Source organism: Pleuronectes platessa, chromosome 8 (genome assembly GCF_947347685.1).
Source record: "Pleuronectes platessa chromosome 8, fPlePla1.1, whole genome shotgun sequence".
Lineage (NCBI taxonomy): Eukaryota > Metazoa > Chordata > Actinopteri > Pleuronectiformes > Pleuronectidae > Pleuronectes > Pleuronectes platessa.
The window spans coordinates 20,358,027-20,378,783 of NC_070633.1; the positions used below are offsets into that span (position 1 = coordinate 20,358,027).

Sequence of the window (20,757 nt, forward strand, 5' to 3'; positions counted from 1 at the left end):
AAAAGTCGATTCCCTCCATCTTCCACTACCTGCATTTCCCACCTAAGCATTGGGTTCACTGGAGAATACTAAGTATCAGACAGGATAGTGAGGGTGACAGACTGTAAGCGGCTCCAGAGTGCATTCATATTTGTGTCGGTGAGCAAAAAATTGTTCAATCCTTTTCCGTCTAAAGTCTTGAGGAGTCTCAGTAACACATGTTTGGTGCAGATGGGATAAAGTTTTCATTCTTTTCTCTTTTTTTGGAGGGCAAAGAAACTCATCGGACAGATCGGTGGACTACTTAGAAAATATTTTGTATATGTAGATATATCGATTCTGAGTGTGATTATCTGGAATGGGACAATAATTTGGTGCCAGAAAACTTCTGGACTCTGTTTGACACAATCATGTTTGTGAAGGCTTTGGTTGCCTGCAGGTAAACAGTCCAAATGGAGAGCAAAAGACACAGAACACATTGACCGAAATGTTTTGGTAATCAGCTTTTTAAATGTATCCGTATTCAAATGTAGATAAATGTTTATAGAGATTAGTCAAAATGGTACCTAAAACACATCAACAAATATTCGCTGTTTGTATTCTGTTTGGAGAAACGTTCGACTTTTGTGATTAAATAAACAAGGCGGACTCATAACGGAGTAAGATAAACAGAAGAGAGACTTTGCCTTGATATCTGCAATCCACCCCGGAAGCCCTACAATATTGGCCATGGCATGACAGTTTCTCCTCTGCTCATCTGTGTTGCATGAACAGTTGCGAAGGGCAGATTATCTCACGGTGTCCACTGGTTTGGTTACAGCGCCTCTGTGCCTCGGGAGCAAAAAATATTCCTGGAAGGAGACTTAGGTCACCTCTCTGTCATTCCAAAGCACAATTAAAGTTCCATGCTGCAGTGGATTGTATCAGTTGGGTTCTCAGAACCTTGTCCCGCTGTGGGGGTGTTAGCGTAGCAGGTTATTTAGGAGCTCGAAGGCGGCACTGAGATACTGATAAGTCCTGTAGGGGAAGAGGCATGTGGTTGATTAATTGCACTGGGTCTGGGGCCCTGATTATCTGCTGCCTGTTTGTGTGTGTGTGTGTGTTTTATAGGGTAAAAACACAAGAGAGTCTAGTGTCAGGCAACGACTGACCTGACCGATATTGGATCTGCTCGAGAAGCATCAGTTGCTTTCTGGCCTTTAACTTCGGCTAACTGGATAACTTCGGCCATTAAAGGTCTCTAAAGTTGCGTGGAATCATGGGAGTTGCTAGCTTTTATTCCTGTTACACGGCAGACTGAAACGAGTGATTGTGATCCACGGCTGGCCAATAAAAAGAGTGAAAAAATCAGCTGACTGCCTGATTGGCGAGCAGGTAGTTTTTTCCTTTGTTATATATAAGTTGCCCGGGAAGTTATAGCAGAGATGTGCTAAGCCAACTTATTATCAACATAGCAACCCAAGTATCTGAATATCAGTTTTAAATTGGATGCAAAGACCAATAACAGTCCCGGAGAACTGGTCCCTGAGATGAGATACTTATTTTTGTAAAGGGACTTTATGAATGAAAGGAAACCTACTGTACAGCCAATAATCAGCAGTAAGTGGTTTTGGCTCTCTACAGCTGGTTGTCACCAATAAGAGTGAGTGTGTGGTGGTCGTGAATGGAGTGCTGAACATTTTATGGAGTTTGCTGCTTGTGACGTCGCACCCACTCAGATTACTCAAGTCAAATATACAAACTATGCCGACATAAACCATTCTCATCACATAAATAGACTTAAATCAGTTTAATGTTTTTAATCCCTTTGCCTGCAAATTCTAGGTATTAGTTTTCACCTTACATTATTTTGTGTACAGTGTTCACTGTCATCCAGTGCTGCGTGTCCCATTAAAAAAAGATTGAACCCATGTGCCTCAAATATATTTGGAATTTTTTTGTTTTTTTCTCTCGTTGTTTTGTTTGAAACACAAGGATAGACGTGTGTTTGTGTTTCTTGATCTTTTGTTGTGAAGGAAACACTTTGTGCTCTGAGGCACATGGGAATCTGTGGCTGATATTGTCTGAGTGTATTTATTAGCTTAGCGTATTCTTACAGGAAGTTGAAACTGAGGCAGAACTGTAATACAGTCGAGATTCATCGCTCAGGATGAGACTGAGGTTTACACAAGAACCTGATATTTTCACACAAAGGAAATAGTGTCATCAAGCACAACTCTGTGTCGTGGGAAAATGGGTCAAGAGTGAATTTCTAACACCATTGAGGATGACATTTTTCTCATGAGTTCAGAGAAACAAAAGTCAAAATAAGATTTGTGGGTCCTACTTGTTATAAATGGGGTTGTGCATGTTGTGGTGGTGGCTGCAAGTCCTTTTCACAAAGTTGTAAATGTGTCAGACCTCTGGCCCTGAAAATCCATTAGGAAAAGAAGATACAATATACTTGGGCTGATTAGCTTGTAGCTAATCCATCAACGCAAAATAGGTCAATGATCGATGCCAAGGCCTGTGCCCAGAAGAGGACAGACGCAGTAGGCCCGACACACACAGACAGAAACACAAGGCTTTTCACTGGATCCCAGTACAGAATCTCTATGGGACGTTGCAGGAGCTCGTATTCATCTAACTCTGAGTATATGCATGACTTCATGAAAGCAAAACCCGGCCACCGCAGTGTGACCCGGGGGCCTGTGCATGCCTTTGCATCTGCTTGCCTGCTCATACAGTAGACATAAGGTGATACAGGGTGGGGGGGCGGGCACCATCACACACCACCTGAACTCATTTTAAGAGACCTTTTCCCTCTCTACCAGCGGGTCCTGGTTCAGTGCCTGCTGAAAACCTGCCATAACACTGATTTTGAACTTCACACTGTTTCCTTTTGTCGTTACTTTGTGCTACTTTTCTTTTTCAGCAACCGAGGATATATTAAGCCAAGCCCTCACTTTTTTTTTGTGATGGTTCTCTTTAAATCGAGTTATTTTTAGAGTTTGGTTTTCTTGATCTAAGCCTGTCTCTATCTTTCTTATTGTCTTCTATCCCCCTTTCCACTCTCCTTTGTTCTCTACTGTTATTTAAAGCCATTGCTGTAGCTAATGTATGCTGTATTTTGATTTGCCTGTGTTTAAGCCCTGTGTTCTTTGCACCTTGTTGTTGTTTTCTTTTGGTTTCTGTGTGTGGTGAGCGTTCTAACCCCAGTTCATTCTGTTATGGCACCACCGCAGTCCAGGATGACGCTGCCCCAGGTACCCAGGAGTACATTATGTTACGGCAGGACTCCATCCACTCTGCGGATATAAGGAGTAAAGGGTCCCCCTTTCGTGCTAAGTGTCACGAAATCTTCTGCTGCCCGCTGAAGCAAGCCATCCACAGAGAGAGCACAGAGCCCGAAGGTTTGTTCGCACCCCCTCTTTGTTTTGATTTGCTGATGCTCCTCGTCTCCCCTGCTTACTCCCGTCTTGTTTTCCCCCCTCTCTCATATTCTGTGTGAACTGATAGTTCTCCTCCCCTCCAAACTAAGATCTCTTTCATTGCTGTCCCATTTTTTAGAGAGCATCTGGTGTGCCTCTTCCCCTTTCGAGCATGCATGTGTTCGTGCAGGAACGTGTGCGTGTGTGGGTGCAAGTGCGAGGGTCTGCGTGTGAGGGTGTTTGAGTATAAGACTGAATGCTTGGGGCATGTTTGCTCACAGAAAACCTGCACGAGGGCACATCTCCATCTCTGCCCTCGTCCACTGTTTGTATGAGTGTGTGTGAGTTCGTGTACGTGTGTCTCCACACCCCAGAATTTGGACTGAGGAGCATAGCATCTGTAGCTCCTGCCCACCCCTCCCTATCCCAAACCATTAAGTCGGTCATTGCTACCCTGAGGCGCAGGCACAGACCAAAACAAAGTGCAAAAAGAAAAGGGGTTGTAGACGGAGGCAGCTGCCGCCTTAATGAGTTCAATGACAAGGCGATTTCTGTATGTGCTTCCACTTCCACTAACCTCACACAACAAAATAGTGAAACTCTTTTCATCTTCCAGACTATGTAAGATTGAAAGGTTTCATATTCGAGACTAAACAATACTACAGACTTCAAGTCAGCTAACCCCCACCCCCTTGTTTCCTCTGCTTCCTTGCTTCTGCCTGTAGTCTTGTAGTTACAGCCTTGTTCAGTCCTTCCTTCCTTCCTTCCTCCCTTCCTTCCCTTCTTCCTTCCTTCCTTCCTTCCTTCCTTCCCTCCCTCACTCCCTCCTTCCCTCATTCCTTCAATCCCTCCCTCTAATGTTCCTTCCTTCCCTCCGTCCTTCCTTCCTTCCGTACTCCCTTACGTCCTCCTTCCCTCTATTATACCTTCCATCCCTCCGTCCCTTCATCAGTCCGGCCTTCCTTCCTTCCTTCCTTCCTTCCTTCCTTCCTTCCTTCCTTCCTTCCTTCCTTCCTTCCTTCCTTCCTTCCTTCCTTCCTTCCTTCCTTCCTTCCTTCCTTCCTTCCTTCCTTCCTTCCTTCCTTCCTTCCTTCCTTCCTTCCTTCCTTCCTTCCTTCCTTCCTTCCTTCCTTCCTTCCTTCCTTCCTTCCTTCCTTCCTTCCTTCCTTCCTTCCTTCCTTCCTTCCTTCCTTCCTTCCTTCCTTCCTTCCTTCCTTCCTTCCTTCCTTCCTTCCTTCCTTCCTTCCTTCCTTCCTTCCTTCCTTCCTTCCTTCCTTCCTTCCTTCCTTCCTTCCTTCCTTCCTTCCTTCCTTCCTTCCTTCCTTCCTTCCTTCCTTCCTTCCTTCCTTCCTTCCTTCCTTCCTTCCTTCCTTCCTTCCTTCCTTCCTTCCTTCCTTCCTTCCTTCCATCCGTCCCGTCATCAGTCCGGTCTTCCTTCCTCAAAGCATGATGATATGTCTGCACTCTTTTTATGTTATCAGCATTTGTAGGATTTGTAGTAAAGTAAAGAATACAATAATAATAAAAAAAATGTGCTCCAAGCATGCAACCATACCCGGCACTGTCTGGTACTCAGGTTCTCTGAATGCCTCATTTATCATCCAAACCCCAATAGAGTGCTAAGATTGTAGAAATTGCTTTTTCTTTGCAGACTTCCAGCTCGGTAAGATATGAATTATCTCACTGCTGATGTTTCCTCTGCAAAGCACTGCTCTGTCTCGTGTTGCCTCTATGTTTGGTACAGTATTTCTAAACTTGGACATCGGTTAACCTGTTGGAGGCTGTCTGTGTAGCCGCTGAAGGACTCAAGCACATGCACTTATCCTTGTGAGAAAGAGAGAGAGAGAGAGAGAGATAGAGAGAGGGAGAGATTAAGAAATGGAATCTCCAGCAGAGGTCTGGCTGGTGACGTTCAGATGTATTATTCAGTTTGGCTGCAGCTCCAGTTGGACGTGACTGAATTTACAAAGGAAGGAGGGGAGAACATAACTCTTACGTAAGCTGATGATGAGGACGTCATTACTGTTGATGGACGATGTTGATGGAAACTGTGTTAAACTATGTGTGGAGTAGGGTTTACAGACACAGGAACACACAACCTACGATAAAGACGTGTCTACTTTTCCAAGCACGTGTGACACTAATACTTTTGAAATTAATGGATAAACCAAAATTAAGTGTCCAGAACAGCTCTGTTGCTTATTAGCATTGATACTACAAGTCTCTGGACTCTACTGGAGGAAAGAATGATATATATTTCTTAAGATATTCCCTCATTTGGTGTTTTCAATTCTAAAAATTGGTCTAACCCTAACCCTTACCCTAGGTCTGGGGACTGCAAATTTTGTTTTTAATTTTTATAATCATCAATCCATAGGACTCCTGTGATGATTCCCTTTGAGGCATTGACGTCCTGTTTCACCACTCCACACAATTGTTCTAAGTAAAACTTATAGCCTACGTTTATTGGTAAATCTATTTTTATTTTGAAAAGAAAACCAGAAGGTTTGTTTTCAAAGATCTGAGCAGGAAAGTCGGCCGTGTCACATTGTTACCATGGCAACACCATCCCCACGGCTTTATGTTGCACTTATTAATGATTTTCATGGATTTCAATCAGCACTCACTGTGGCTAAATGTTCAGTTGACTTTGGATGTGGATTGCAGCACAGATTGTTTAGTGAAGACGAGACTACACAAACTAAAATGTCCCAAAGAGACACAAAATGAGTACACACAGAGATGTGGCCTATATAGGACGGGCGGAAGTGGGGCTTTTACTTATCTGAGGCCAGTAATGTATCCAATGCCTGGATCTGGACCTCAAGTACTTTATGAGTTGATTAGCCTCTTAGCAACCGACTCATGAAAACCAACAAGGATGACTAATGCTACTTTCAACCATCTCTGTTAATGGATTCAAGACTTTATTTATAAGGTGTTTGGATACAGACACTGAATTTTAAGGTTTTTAGACTTTGAACAAGTTCTTCCCCTGTGAGATTTAATCTGTGTTTGTGCTTAGATGCTGGAGTTTGTCTGCTACAGGTGGATCACTGACAGTTCTCTGACAGGTGCAAACATTAACAAGGCCTTGATGAGGTCTGTAATTTGCAGTATAGTTAACTCTGATGCTACATCCACACTACTACGTTTCCATTTGAAAAGGAATCATCTCTGCTTGGGATACGTCTGCCATCTACACTACTCTGGATGGGCAGAAATTGAATAGTTTGGACATCTTCAACATTAACAGCCACTTGCCGACTGGGTCTTTTCAATGTATGGAATGTAGCCTTTGCTGATTCATCAGGCTTCTATCACGGCAGTAGCCTTCAGTGTTCCACTGCAATGTGACCCTTTAAATTGCATTACACATAAGTTAGCGTCTTCCAATAAGTGCATTAATTAATTACATTACATGTCATTAGGCTGATGCTTTTGTCCAAAGCGACTTACAATTAGTACAATCAACATTTATGAGGGGCCATTTAGGGGTTCAGTATCTTGCCAAGGACACTTCGGCATGCAGATGGGGAAGAGTGGTGATTGAACCGGCAACCTTCTTGTTGGAGAACGACCACTCTACCCCCTAGGCCACACCGCCCCCTATAATGAAGGTACAAACCCAAAACAGCAAGAATCATGTAAGTACATTAGCTTCAAAAAAGTCCAACAACAAAGTTCTAAATGTAAGTGCAACTTGACTCAGACCATCTTCTTAGCCAATGTGTAGTCGGAGAAGATGTGTTTTTAGCCTGCGGCTTAAGATGTGAAGAAGTTCTGCTGTCTTGATGTCAATGGGGAGCTTGTTCAACCATTTGGGAGCCAGGACGGCAAACAGTCGTGATTTTGTTGAGTGGCTAGGTGTCACTCGGACCCTGTGGACTTTGCTCAGATGTGTTAGTATGGACAGGAAACTGATATGGAGCCAAAAAGGCTTCTGTGGACAGAGGTTTTTAATGCAAAAAACGTAGTAGTATCGAAGTAGCTTGAGTCTCTTGCTCCTGATGCATTCCAACATTACAATGACATGACTGATGCAGAGACCATAACATTGGCTTATTGGAGTCAGGGTTCACAGAACAGCGTACCAGCAGCACATGGGCTTGGACTGTAGCACCCAAGAGAATGAGATCAAATCATATCAGTATATCTCTGTAGAGGTGTAGAGGAGACCACAGACAGAGAGTGTACCGGACTTTCTTTCCTCCATCTTCAGGCCTGTGTTTGCTGCCTGCTGTCACACAGTTTGTTCTCTATTGTACTCTCTTTGGTAACTCTGTGTCATCACCTATCAATTCCTCGCCATTCTCAAAACTCTCTCTCCTGTCTCCTCTGCCTCCGTTTCTCTCTCTCTCTCTCCCTCTGTAACTTTGGATCCGCAGCGGAAACAAAAGACGGTGCCTGAGGGGCCGATGTGTAAATATCCCATCCATAATTCAAATGACTGCAAGACTGTGTTTATGGTTTCAGGCTGTGCAATGCATACACAGACGGATGGATATCTATAGAGATATGTAAACACAGACGTACGAGGCAGGGGCATGTAAGTGTCCAATGAGGAGTTCAGATTACACAAGTTGTAAAATGCAGAATGACTGAAACACAGGGACGGACTTCTCTTGAATTACATTGTATATCTTAAATAAAAAGTCAACAGGGCCCACACGACTCCGTTTAAAAAGCATCCACCTGATCTAATCAGTCACCAGTTAACCTTTTACAGTATTAAACAACTGTGAGTTCTAAGATGTACTATCTCAAGCTGTATAATGAAAGTCAGTGAGGCCATTTGTCTTGGAGACAGAATGAGGTCCAGAGTGTGTGCAGCACAACGTCCACTCCCCTATCTAATCAGCCTTATTGACAAAATAACTCATCTGCTGCTCACTCAGCCGAGTAAATGTGAGCAGAAGTGCAAGAGGAATGAGTAGCCACATCCATTTCCCCACACCCAATGTAAAATGCATGGCAGTGATTCAACACAAAGTTGACATGACGCTCTTACATTTAAGGGGCCAGCATCGCTCCTCGTGACAGACAAGTCCTGCACACACTGCTGCGATGTTGACAGGGGACAAACACGCAGCCTCAGGATGCACCCGTGCTCCAATTAAACGGCTTGTTCAAATTTTCGTTTTTCTCCATTGCCGTCTGCCCTTCTGCATGAAAGCCACAGCTCTGTTTGTCGACGTCAATACATAAATAGACTGTGCATGAATAAATAATGTGTATGATAATGCGATTCGGTGCCTGGAGAGAGGAGGCCAGCAGGAGAGTGTCAGTGTCCCATCAGCACTGCTGTACTAACCGGACCGGTGTGGTCACGTGTGAGAGCTTAAAAGTCCAGATGGATAGAGTGCACCTGGAGAACCTTTGAACAAGTCCTTCTAACAAGAGCGAGTAAGACAACATGTGTCAAATAGTCCCACATTTAAGTTTAAACTGTAGTTTAAATATCTAAGACTTTAGCAGAAAGAGATGGATAAAAATAGAGAAAGAGCAAAGGGTAGCCTGCACGCTCCATTGGCTTGATGTCATCTTCCCCCGCATGTATTTTCATTACTTACCTCCTCTAATTTAGCCTGAAATCGTGTTAATTTGTTGCTCCTCCGGGGTTTGAACCAAAGGCACAGACAAACAGTAGGAGTGGGTGTATATGACAACATTAACGAGGAACATCTCTGGAGACAGGCGGAGAAGTGAGGCTGAGCAAAGTTGCCAGGCCTATTACATTAAATCATTGTCTGTTTAATTAGCACTTCTCTCACATTCGTCTTTGTGTCCCAGGTCCTCTCCTTGTAGCAGACTCGCCACACAGAATGGAATACAAGAGCCTTCTGTTCAAACAGACCACTAGTTTGTTCTGAATGAATAGTATCAGTGATTCTAGGATGTACTGTACAGTTTGAGTTATATGAGGTTTGTAAACTGACATGTATATGATGCATGTCATGCCACTATTGCAAGTCTACGTTTTTGTTTGTCTATAAACTCAAACATCTCTTTCCAAACAAACGTTTTGGATCTATATAGTTTTAAACCCCGTCCATTAGCCTGGATGCCAGACGAACTTAGCCCCGCCCACAACAATTTGGTCGGGCAGTTCGGTCTGGAGTCGCTCCATTGGGAAAAAATTATGGGGCGTGTTTCAACTGACCAGGAAGTAAAATTCCTCTTCGCTCAATTGGATAGACCTACAACCAATCAGAGCAACGTAGTATGTGACGTATGCTAAGCAGCGCATTGTGAGTTATTTACTAACGCTGGGTTCACACCGGACGCTTCAGCGCAGCGCCAAGCCTTAAATAACAGCTGGCTCCCATCCACTCCCATGTTAAAACTTTGTGCCGGTCACACCGGAGGCTGAAGCACCGCGAGGCAGCCTCGGCGCAGCGCGGTGCTTCAGCCTCCGGTGTGACTGGCACAAAGCCGTGCAGCGATCTACTGGATCAACGGGTGATATTATTAGCGCTGCCCGGCGGTTCAGCGTCGCTTCAGTGTCCGGTGTGAACAGCCAAGCGCCGGGGCGATAGGGATTAGCGCGGTGCTTTGGCGTCGCCTCCACGTTCTGTGTTCCTCTTTCAAAATGAATGCGCTGTCGATGTCTTCTAAAACAGACTCAATGGCAGCATCGACACATCTCAGCTCGCCAGCGGCAGGCATGTTTGTTGAAAACGAATTCAACCCGAGGGCACAGTGATGACGTGGTTGATTACGTTACCTGTCAATCATCGTATAAAGCCCGCCCTGACAATCTGATTGGCCCGGTCCGGCCATAATTTTTTCCCAATGGAGCGACTCCAGACCGAACTGCCCGACCAAATTGTTGTGGGCGGGGCTAAGTTCGTCTGGCATCCAGGCTACCCGTCCATAGTAACACACCTAAAACCGTATATATATCCCTTGACCACTCCGAAGAATAGTATGCGAGTGTGAACGAGAGAGAGAGAGAGAGAGAGAGAGAGAGAAAGAGAGAGAGAGAGAGAGAGAGAGAGGGAGATAGATGAAAAATAATGAACAGACTAAGCACCAGCTGAATTAATGAGTTAATGAGCACAGCTATGAAGAGAGATTTTCCTCATTTAAGAAATGTATCAATCATTATGTATTGATAATGGGGTAAAATCAACATTTTGATAGTCCCCATCATTCCCAGTGCCTCAGCTATGACAAACCTCACAACCTGCTTGACACTAAAATCCCAGCTTATGCCACTAATGGACACGCTCTATTATTGTTTCACTCAGTTCATGTTCCTCTTTTTAACTGCAGCTCGAGCTGAACGGGAACGATCAGTAGAGAAGTCGGCCTAAAGTGACTGTGACACAAGCGGTGGGCAAGTTCCCCCGAGAGTAAACAAGCGTTAAGCTATTTAATTGGGGCAATGAGGCAAACTGCTCAGTCAGCACCACATTAATGGGAGGCTAGCAAAGTGTCCCCTGACAGCTGTGGGTATAGAGACTGCAGACTTGCAAATTCCAGTCCGTAATTGGTGAGTAGTATTGTAATATATCAACAAGTCAATGAGTCCAAAGCCATTTTTCAACATAATAGTATATCTTTGTTGAGTCATGCAGCGGTGGGTCAAGATCCAGATGGTTGTATGGTCGACCTTTCTGTTGTATAGTTATTATTTTTTATATATACATTTTTTCCAAGCATTTTCCAGAACCCATAACAAACCCAGACAAATGTTTTAACACATACAGTCCATAGAGTACTTCATATGATCCCGGTCAACAGGGTGCAGCCTATGTACAGTATCTGGTTGCCTGCCAACACTGCAGCATGCTTCTGCTCGCTATTCATCAGCTTGCCTCTATTCCCCGTCACTAACACAGACATTCACTGGTAGCAACTGTTCCCACTCTCCCCTTTCTGGGCCTTTAAAGCCTTTTTTGATGCTTTTATCCAACAGCCTGTGATATCCAGGGTAATATGGATGGTAATTGGCCAAATTCAAATTTAAGTGTGTAACTCATTTATTTCTCAGGCAAGTCCTCTGCATGCTGTTTATAGGACAAATACCAGTTCTTAGATAGTGTCTTATATGTCAGCTGTTAATCAATGCAAAAGGAAATGCAAAGGACTAGATATGCCAAAGATGTGATTACGGCCATTTAGATTTAGTAAATTTGTTTTTAATCACAAAATGGCCCAATCGCTGCATATCATAGTCACAATTATTAAACTAGAATACATACCGCCCTTTAATTCAATTAAACTGCACCACAGAAACATGTAATGGCTTCTTCCCTTACCCATTCTGCATCCTTCCTCTAAGTTTTGTGGTTATCCAGTAGTTTTTATGTAATCCTGATCACTAAAAGAGAATCAAACAAAAAAAAAACTAATGTAGATGAAAACAAACCTTAAAAAACATGCTTTACTGAATGTTTATAGCAAAATACTGATTGAACCGTAAACTTGTCAAACATGCCTAATTGTGGCACCCTGACATTAAAGATTGTCAAAAAAAGTCAAAAAAAATAGCATTTAGAACTTTCATGACCTTAACAGTTCCTCAGACCCCCTCATTTCCAGAGCTGCCCAAGCATCAAAGTAGAAGAGACCAGGAGTTTAGCGTGGCTCAGACACATACAGACAGTTGGAGGGGTCATCTTGGGTGTTGGACGCGATTATGTAAAGTCCTCGCATGTTTCATCTCGGGGGGTCACCAAGTAATATGCCAGGCTGCCAGCCAGGGCTAATGTTGGTTAGGATTCATGCAGACACCCAATTTCTCCCATCATGTCGCCTGCCAGCGCCAGACACAGCTTGGTCTGATGAAACCAGGACTAAGGACGACAAAAGTTGTGCTGTCCTCCACATAAACAGAAAACACTGTGCAGCCATACTTCCAGAAGTTGGGGAAAAGTTTTTTTGCTCAAATTCAGGAACATTTTAAGTCAAGAATGGGATCAGAATGATAACCGCCACTCGGGAAAAAAGCGTCGCCAGCCAGAAAGTGTTTTCCGTTTTCCTCGCCCCGTTTCCCTCTCTTGGCCGTATCTTTGTGTGCTGCACCAGAGACATATTAGAGACACAGGGGGAGTGACAGTTTATTTACTGCCTTCTCAATGTTAGAAAGAAAGTGTCCAGGGTATTCCACAGTGGCCTGAGCCAATTTAGTGCTGAGTGTGTGATCCGGGCGCTGTGCAACGACCTCCCCAACTTTGCAACAGCAGCTACTATTAAAAACAGCTTAACATCAGAGTTATATATTTAATCACTACAGTGGTGTATAATAAGGGCGGTTTAAATTGGTTTTCTACACAGATTTTCTCCTGTTTCACCCCAGTTTGACATAATCCACCAACCGACATCCTTATTGCGTGAGAAAACCATAAAGGAGGTCTGAAACAGGTTTTCAACCAAATGGACTGCAACATACCAGGATTTAAAAGGGTGCTGTCACAACTCATTTTATCATGAAGCACTTTGATGCAATGTGAGATCCCGGAGTCGTAAACTTTGAGAATAGTTGATTTTTTCAAGATTGGCTGTGTGGGGAACTGACGGGGAACTATTGCATTTTAGAAGTGGATGTTCTGACTTGACAGATGATGCCACAGTTTGTTTGCATCACCAGACGGTTTAGCTGTCTTCAGACAGTGTGTTGTGATCCCGTCAAATTGCATCCTGATAGCTCACACAGTCACTCACTGAGGATCTCCAATACACAGAACGCTAGGAGCTCACAACACAAACAGAAAGACAAGTTTGAAACTGCAAAATTGCCGACAGCAAATATAAAATCCATTACATTAGCATGCCATGACCTCTTCTCCACTTCCTGCACTCTCCATGTTTTAGCTTCCATTAATGTCCCTCTGAGCAACTTGACCCTCGTTCTCCTGCGTCAGCAACACTGATCAGTACGTCATCTTAATATAAATGGTAACAACTATATTTACCTTCTGATGCTTGTAGACCTATGCTTGGCTGTACTTTGTAGTATGATTACAGAATAACCCATAAATCAAATTTCATAAAGGTTTGTATGAATGACACAAGTCGTTAGAGACATTTTAACAAAGGTAAATCAAATACAAAAGAAAATGAGGAAAAACAATCTTCTCAAATTTCATATTGTGTCCATTAGCAGCCCAGTGCGATCTCTCAAGGTCAATGTAGCTGCATGTCCCCGGACAATCGATGGGATGGATGTAAATAATGCAGAGTGCTAATGAAAAGGTTACTCTTCGACTGACAAACACTGATCCCTCTCAATCACTCCCTTTCAGTTCACAGACATCAGCTCCCTCCAGCATGTGTTTCTGTCAACCGAGGTGAACATTACCCTCTGCAGGTGTTTGTCAAATGAGCGCTGTTGTAAGTAACTCAATTGACCTGCGTGATGTGCCCTTCGCCTCGAACAATCTCCAGCAGAGTGTAGCACTCCTCCTCTCTCACACCATGCACACAAACAAACACACACACACACCCTCGGCCGGGTGTGATTCATCAGTATGCAGGGAACAGCGGCCCCCGTAAGTCATTATCGCAGACTCAAATCTAATTTTACAGCGTGCATACGAGCGCCGGAGAACGGGACAGGCTGGTGCATTGGACTGAATAAACAACAGCACGGAGGTGTTGCATCTGCGCGGCTGTGCTTAACCTCAGCTGTCAGGCGTTGCTGAGACAAAGCAGTAAGCTTGCTCACATACAAATGTATATGGACTGCAGCAATGAAGACATTTCTTTATGTATTTAGGTCCTCGTCGCATTGTCTTGCCCATGCAACTCCCAAGACTCTTCTCACAAAAGTCATCCTTAAAGTGCCTCCTGGCCTCCATACCCTCTGCTATTGACTCAATGACCTGCCAGATTCTGTAGTTCCTCAAAACCACGTCGTATAGCTACTAGCCCCGAATTTTTTGTACAAAAAAACACAGTACATCCGAAGTCCTTGCAGGCAGGTCTCGCCACTCAACAGCCATCTTGCATTAGGGCTTACCAGGGTCCTATCTAAATGAATGAGGAGCGATCCATAACTGTGCTTTCAATGGTCACCAGAACATAAAGACCACAGATTATTAAGTTTCCGCCAGATGCTTTTCTTTCTTGTGTGTTATACTTCTGCAAGTTTTCATAACACCACCTCTTTAGCAGCTCAATCCAAAGAGCTGTGACTTGTGTCATCAGCTGATCCAACCAGGGGGTACTTGAACGAAGGCAGTTTATGTATTGAAATAAATGTAGTTGATGCATAACACAACTTTTTAGTTTTGATAACAGTCTCTTTTACTTGAAGTCCGTTGGCACTTGCTTCCACCATATTTCAGGGGAGGAGCTGGGATTCTGTCATACAATCGCAATTGACGTGCCTGGCACATATATCCACTTTATATTTGAAGAATTATCGGAATGCACTTGGGGACCTATGGACTCATGGCAGACATAAGTGTCGCTCCCTAATCCACTGGCTGGAGAGATAATTAGACATTGCACATCTCACCAAGCCTTGCTGGGGTACATTGACAGCTGTCTCTCTTTGTTCCTCTCGCTGTCCCTCACACACACTCAGAATGAAATAAGGACAAAAAACAAACAACCAGCGGTTAAGAAGATCACGAGTTCAAAAGGTTATGATAGCTCAAATCAAAAAGAGGGGACTTCAAGTTGATTGCGTGTTATCATAAAATGGTGCCTCTTCAATGTACTTGTGGATAACAGGAATGTGCTCTTGACACTGTTCTGTTGATGTGCGTGAGTAGGAGGTCACAGGCCTCGGCTGCATGTTCAGAATGATGTAATGGGTTGCAATCAGACAGACAGAGAGGCAGTGCTTCAGCAACACTGATGATAGCACATAAACCATCATCACAACAGACCAGTGTCACGCAGCCTCCCGTCTCTAATCTGTGCTCCTGAAAGCCAAAGCATTGGTTAATATGTCCTAATCTCCTCATGTTATCTCCTCAATTGCAAACACACACACACACACACACACACACAGAGTGGCAGTGGATGACAGTGTTTATCAGAGGTCATGTCTAGAGATTCAGGGATTTTTCTTTGTGGTACAAATCGGACACAGCAGCACTAAGAGAGGATTTCTCTGACTTGTTGAAGAGGTTTTGCGACGGCCACTCGGATAACTGACCGAGTTCCAGACACGAAACACCACAGCAGCTGTTCCACAGCAGGAACTTCGCCTTAGCAACATAATATGGGCTCTAGTCACTTACACAGATTCTTCAATTGGCAGCAGCGGGCTCAGTGCAATCATTCAATCATGTTAAAGCCTGACCTCTGACCTGCTGCATGCCGCAGGGGTCGATCTGGCTGCAGGCTCTGATTGGAGACGAAGCCCGAAGAGAGCAAAGGATGTTCTGCTTTTATTCCCTTGACAGCCGTTCAGAGAATAAACCTCAGTCCGATAGCTCAGCCACTCTAAATCACATCTGTACAGCCTATATAAGATCCATGTTAGTATAATAATGGAAGAAAAATTATTTGAAAACCATTACCAAGTACAACAAAACATACAGCACCATTTGAATTTGTGGTAAACCGAATCAATTTCGTATGAACTCTGCTACTGTCGATGGGCAGGACCTGAAATAACAGAAATAAGTCTGTAAACCTGCTTCAGAGTTTTTAGGTAAATATACAAAATCCTATAATCCGTTTAAGCTCAAGTGTTACATCATAGGTTTAAAATCCATCTGCAGCCATTTATCATTTAAATCTGTGGCACTCTTTGATCAAGATTCTAGCAAAAGGCTCAGGCAGAAATAATGACTGTATGGAAAGTACTGAGAACCAGGAGTGTAGTATCCACGGGTGTAGAGAGCAGGAGTAAAAAAGTGCAGGGGAGTTGCTCTACAGTATCTTTATTCCTCTACAGACGCGATGCCAGAAGTCGTATTGCAACAAATATACAGTACACACACAATCATACACACAGAAACAAACACTTTAATATACAATTAATCTTGTGTTCGGACAATAGACAGGTGAGTCAGACAATATATTACAGAAGTTAAAGGCACAACTACTAAATCCTCCAGATCTCTTCCCTCACCAGAGCAGCACACACACACTCACTCACACACACACACACAGTATGAAGTGCAGCAAGGATTCTGTGGTGTTGCCTTTGTATCTTTTGGGTCCTCCCCATCCGTTTTGGATGGCTTCATAAAGACTGCAGATTTGGAGAATGCATGAATATTGCACATGGATCATTCCTATTTAACTGTTCACAGCTCAAATCAAAGGGCTGCATAAATATAAGATGCTGCGCTGCTTTTGAAAATAGTTGAATATTTGATCTGAAGAATCAGCTGGCTGCATTGGGAGTTAGTTACCTTAAATAATACTGTAACTGTAAAAAAAAAAAATGTGTATGTCTCCAAAGATACACAACTTTAACATTGTTCAACATTTTTGACAAATTGATACTTTGACATTCGTACGTTTTGTTCTGCTGCTCAGCTGCTGATACTTGGATTTCAAATGTCTGAATGTGTTCTGAACCACAGAAGCTTCTCAAAATAATGTGTTTTCAATGAGGTGACGATACGATGATAAGCAACAAACAAAAAGGCATAATGGTCACTTATTTGTCTTCCCTGCAGATGATGAGTGATGCTGCCGTCCCCAATAGGCAATGAATCATGTCGTTTGCCAACAAAGAGCGTTTTTTCTTCATCTTTGGTTCGAGACACTCGTAGTGAGAAATGGTTTGAAGTCAATGGCACCACTCACACTTAAAGGGATGGTATGATAATAATTCAGTAGCCTTAGCTTGACGTCAGTAGATCATCTTTGTCTGACATCTTGGAATGTGCTTTTGATTTATATTAATATCTGTGAAGCCTTTCAAAATAAAAGGGCAGGACAGCAGATTCACTACAGGCTGCAGCACAGAGGGGAAAAAAGGGAAATTATTTGTGTAGTAGTTTATTTTTGTTTAGTCAAAAGTCCTCCTTCTTCACTGTGGTTACCAGTTGCGAGTTACCACGCTTTTGGCTGGTGGCTGGTATAACTGTCTTACACCTGCAGGCAATGGGATTAGATTACAAGGTATTTTGAGTGAAGATTTATGTATGATTTTACAAGTCCAATGCTGTCCTGTAGTAGTGTTTCATATTATATCATAAAGGCTGCTACAACCCGCAGAGAGCCATCCCTGCTTCACTGCTGAGATTTGGCCTACTTTCCTCGTACCTCTCTGCATGGTTCTCTATCAGCTCTTCACAGCTCCTCCCTCCCGTTATGTTCCAAACGCCGGTCCACTACCATCCATTGTCATTCTGCGGCCATTGATTTCTCTGTGTGCCGACTTCACTATCAAGCACAGGGGCTGAAAGTGAAAAGTGGGATACTCTCTGCTGGGTAGGGAACATGACCTATTTACCCACCCACTCCCGTCAGTTGAGTCATGTCTCCTGTCGTGTCACTTCCAGCTTAGCCGATCTGTTCCACCTCACACGTTGGGCTTTTAAGTAAAGTGGAATAATCCGTGCCAATCTGAAGCATGCAACTACGCTGGCATGCGTACAAACATCCAGATTTTTATTTTTGCAAAGATATATATTAATTTAACCTCAACAGGAGTAGCACAGGCTTGAAATGTGGACATAAGCATCCGTCATTTACTGTATACATAACAGCTGAAGAGGCATTCTGCGCCCTGCCTCTACAACTACCCTGTTTCTCTAATCTGCAGTCAGGCATCATGTCACAGCACTGTGCCACGCTCCGACCCCTTCCTCCAGGAAGTGCATCCGAGGCTGGGGAAATCCAGCAGAGTGTGGATGGACTAAAATGAGCTTCATTAATGTTCACATGCAGTTCATTACACTGCACATTTGACCTCATTGCATAATATTTACACTTATTCTTGAGCCCAGGGATGTGTTGGGGTTATTCTGAGGACAGGGATCTGGTTATTGGCTAAGAACAGAGCTTATTACAAACACCTGCATAACAGAGGAGACAAACACCTCGACAGATGTCCGCATTGCTTCCAACAAGAGAAACAAGGTGTTTTCACATCTGTTAGGAGCTTGTCGTTTATAAAATAAATTAAAAAAAAATTTTTAGCTGCAGTCTGGTTTTCAAGAAATCACAATTTGTTCTTTCATCATCTTTTTGAGGAAGTGTCTGTCACATAAGACGACAATGTGTCCTAAGTTAGCTACTCCTAAAAAAGAAGCATACGTGACCTCGTGCTCTTGTGCGAGTGTGAGAGCTTCCTTTGTGTCTCCATCACTACCTTGACAGTTTAAGCCTGCTGGTGTCTGAAATGATGCCTTTAATCTCTTTCCATTCCTTTGCTTGATGTGTCACACTGGAAGGGATATGTAGGACAACATCACACCACTTAACTGTATTCTGGGACTAAGACCACTCTTGCTAGACAGGATATAATTAGATTGGAGTTATTAATCCAAACTTTCAGAAAGTCTGAGTGTCTATATTTTGGCTGCAGCACATTTCCCTGATCCCTCTTTGATAGCAGCTGTCCCTCTTCACTGTGACGAGAGCCCATTTCCTGGATGTGTTCTGCTTAATGGAAGGGGAATAACTTGAAAGAGCCTAAAAGTGATTTTGTTATTTATAATCATTCAACTCCTAAATGCTGTTTCACTGTAGCTTTCTCACTATAATGGAAAATGCCAAAGGGCTACCATTGACTCACCGTCTTTGGCAGGGGACCATCTCCCACACTCGACTCGATACTGGATTTTTTTTTCTGATAACAGCTATTTGGAGATTCATTAGCTTTGGCAGGATGGCTGCCCGTGGGTACGTGTGTGCATCTGTTGTATATGCATGTATGTGTGCTCGTATATTATGTCATACACAAGTGGTTGTGTGCATACATCATGCTGTGTGATCTTATCTTCCTCTTGCACTGACTCAGACGGCTGATGGAACAGTAAGGTGGAATCACAGACGACTGCCCCTTCTAAACAGGCCCCTTTTTGGAATGCCATATTCGCCCTGTGGTGATGCAGCTTTCTTTCTGAACAGCAGACGTGACCTGCGATAATTGAGCTGCCATGAAGCCACACCAACGATCTATTTTACAGTCATTTTCTGAAGGGTTACTCTAACCTTAACTACTGCTTGACTAACCCTAAAACAAGTCCCGTAACATGACAGGTCTAGGTCCCCACAACACAAGTAATAACTAGACTACTCACACAAACACACCTGTTGTCATGTTCACCTTTACTGACATTCATTTCCTGGAGACTTAACTTAACCATAACCATAACCACTACATCTACAACACTCACCCTTACACACACATGAGGCACACACACACAGACACAAATAATACATTTCAATTTCCATTAGTGGACCTAACAAATCTGCAGCCTCCTGACATCATCTCGCTGATGATTCATAACCATTCACATGCGTGGAAAAATAAAACCTTTTTGTTTTTCAATATTTTTGCTCATAGGGCACCTGAGGGGCAAATAGAACATTGACCGACTTTGTCCGTTGTTTTTTTTCTGAGAAAAAGAGAGATCCTGCTATAGTTTCTGAGTAAAATATCACCAATCATTCCCATCATTGTTCAAAGTCAGAGGAGAAGCGAGGGTCAGCTTGTTAGAGGACAGGAGAGAGAGAGAGAGACACAGTGGTTTGTAGTTTGAAGCTCTTTGGGAGTAATGAGAGCACATCGCTGCTATGGCATTAGTCATTCTGAGCTGGCTGCTGTCTGAGCACTGGCTATTTCACACACCGTTTGGTGCCTCTGATTGAGATTTCTCCACTTCATTAAGTCTCACGCACACACTCACATATGCATACACACACACACATACACACACAAAAGATACATATGCACACATAGACACAAAGAACGCAGGGGCCATGCCGTGTGAAATCCGACAGTATGCTTCTAAGCTAAATGATGTCCTTCACATGCAGTTAAATTAGATGGTGACAGCTTGTCGAGGTAAAGCTGGTGTGAAAAATATTCACCAGTGTATTTGCTGCGTTCCATTCAGTAATTTCTGTCAAAGCTGTACCGAGCAATATCAGGGGACAGCTTATTTTAACTACACGTTAGAAACACTCAAGTTGTACTTCTTAAATAACACACAGTTTGAAGGGTAACATGTAAAAAAGGTCTGTAATCATGTAACTGTTGTATTTATTTTTCATGGCTTATGAGTTACCGATAGTTGGACCTTTTGGGGGGGGGGGGGGGGGGGTTGTTTGTTTGTAGGAAAAATCGACACAAAAAACAGGTGAAATGATTTACACAAAAACCTGGTTATTCGGTATTGTTCAGGCAAGAATCATATTATTTGCATTGTATTTATGACTCTTGCATTTAGTTGTGAAGCAGCAGATTGCAAATATAAATCTAACGGAGGAG

The 20,757-nt window shown here is 43.3% G+C and overlaps 1 protein-coding gene across 1 annotated transcript in view; it reads left to right on the forward strand.

Annotated features, from left to right (window-relative positions):
• The first annotated feature begins 3,208 nt into the window (after positions 1-3,208).
• fgf13a (fibroblast growth factor 13a) overlaps positions 3,209-20,757 on the forward strand; it is a 44,214-nt gene continuing 26,665 nt past the window's right edge. The window contains exon 1 of the mRNA XM_053429012.1: positions 3,209-3,371. Coding sequence (XP_053284987.1) covers positions 3,242-3,371 — 130 coding nt within the window. The 5' untranslated portion in view covers positions 3,209-3,241. The remainder of the gene's footprint in view (positions 3,372-20,757) is intronic.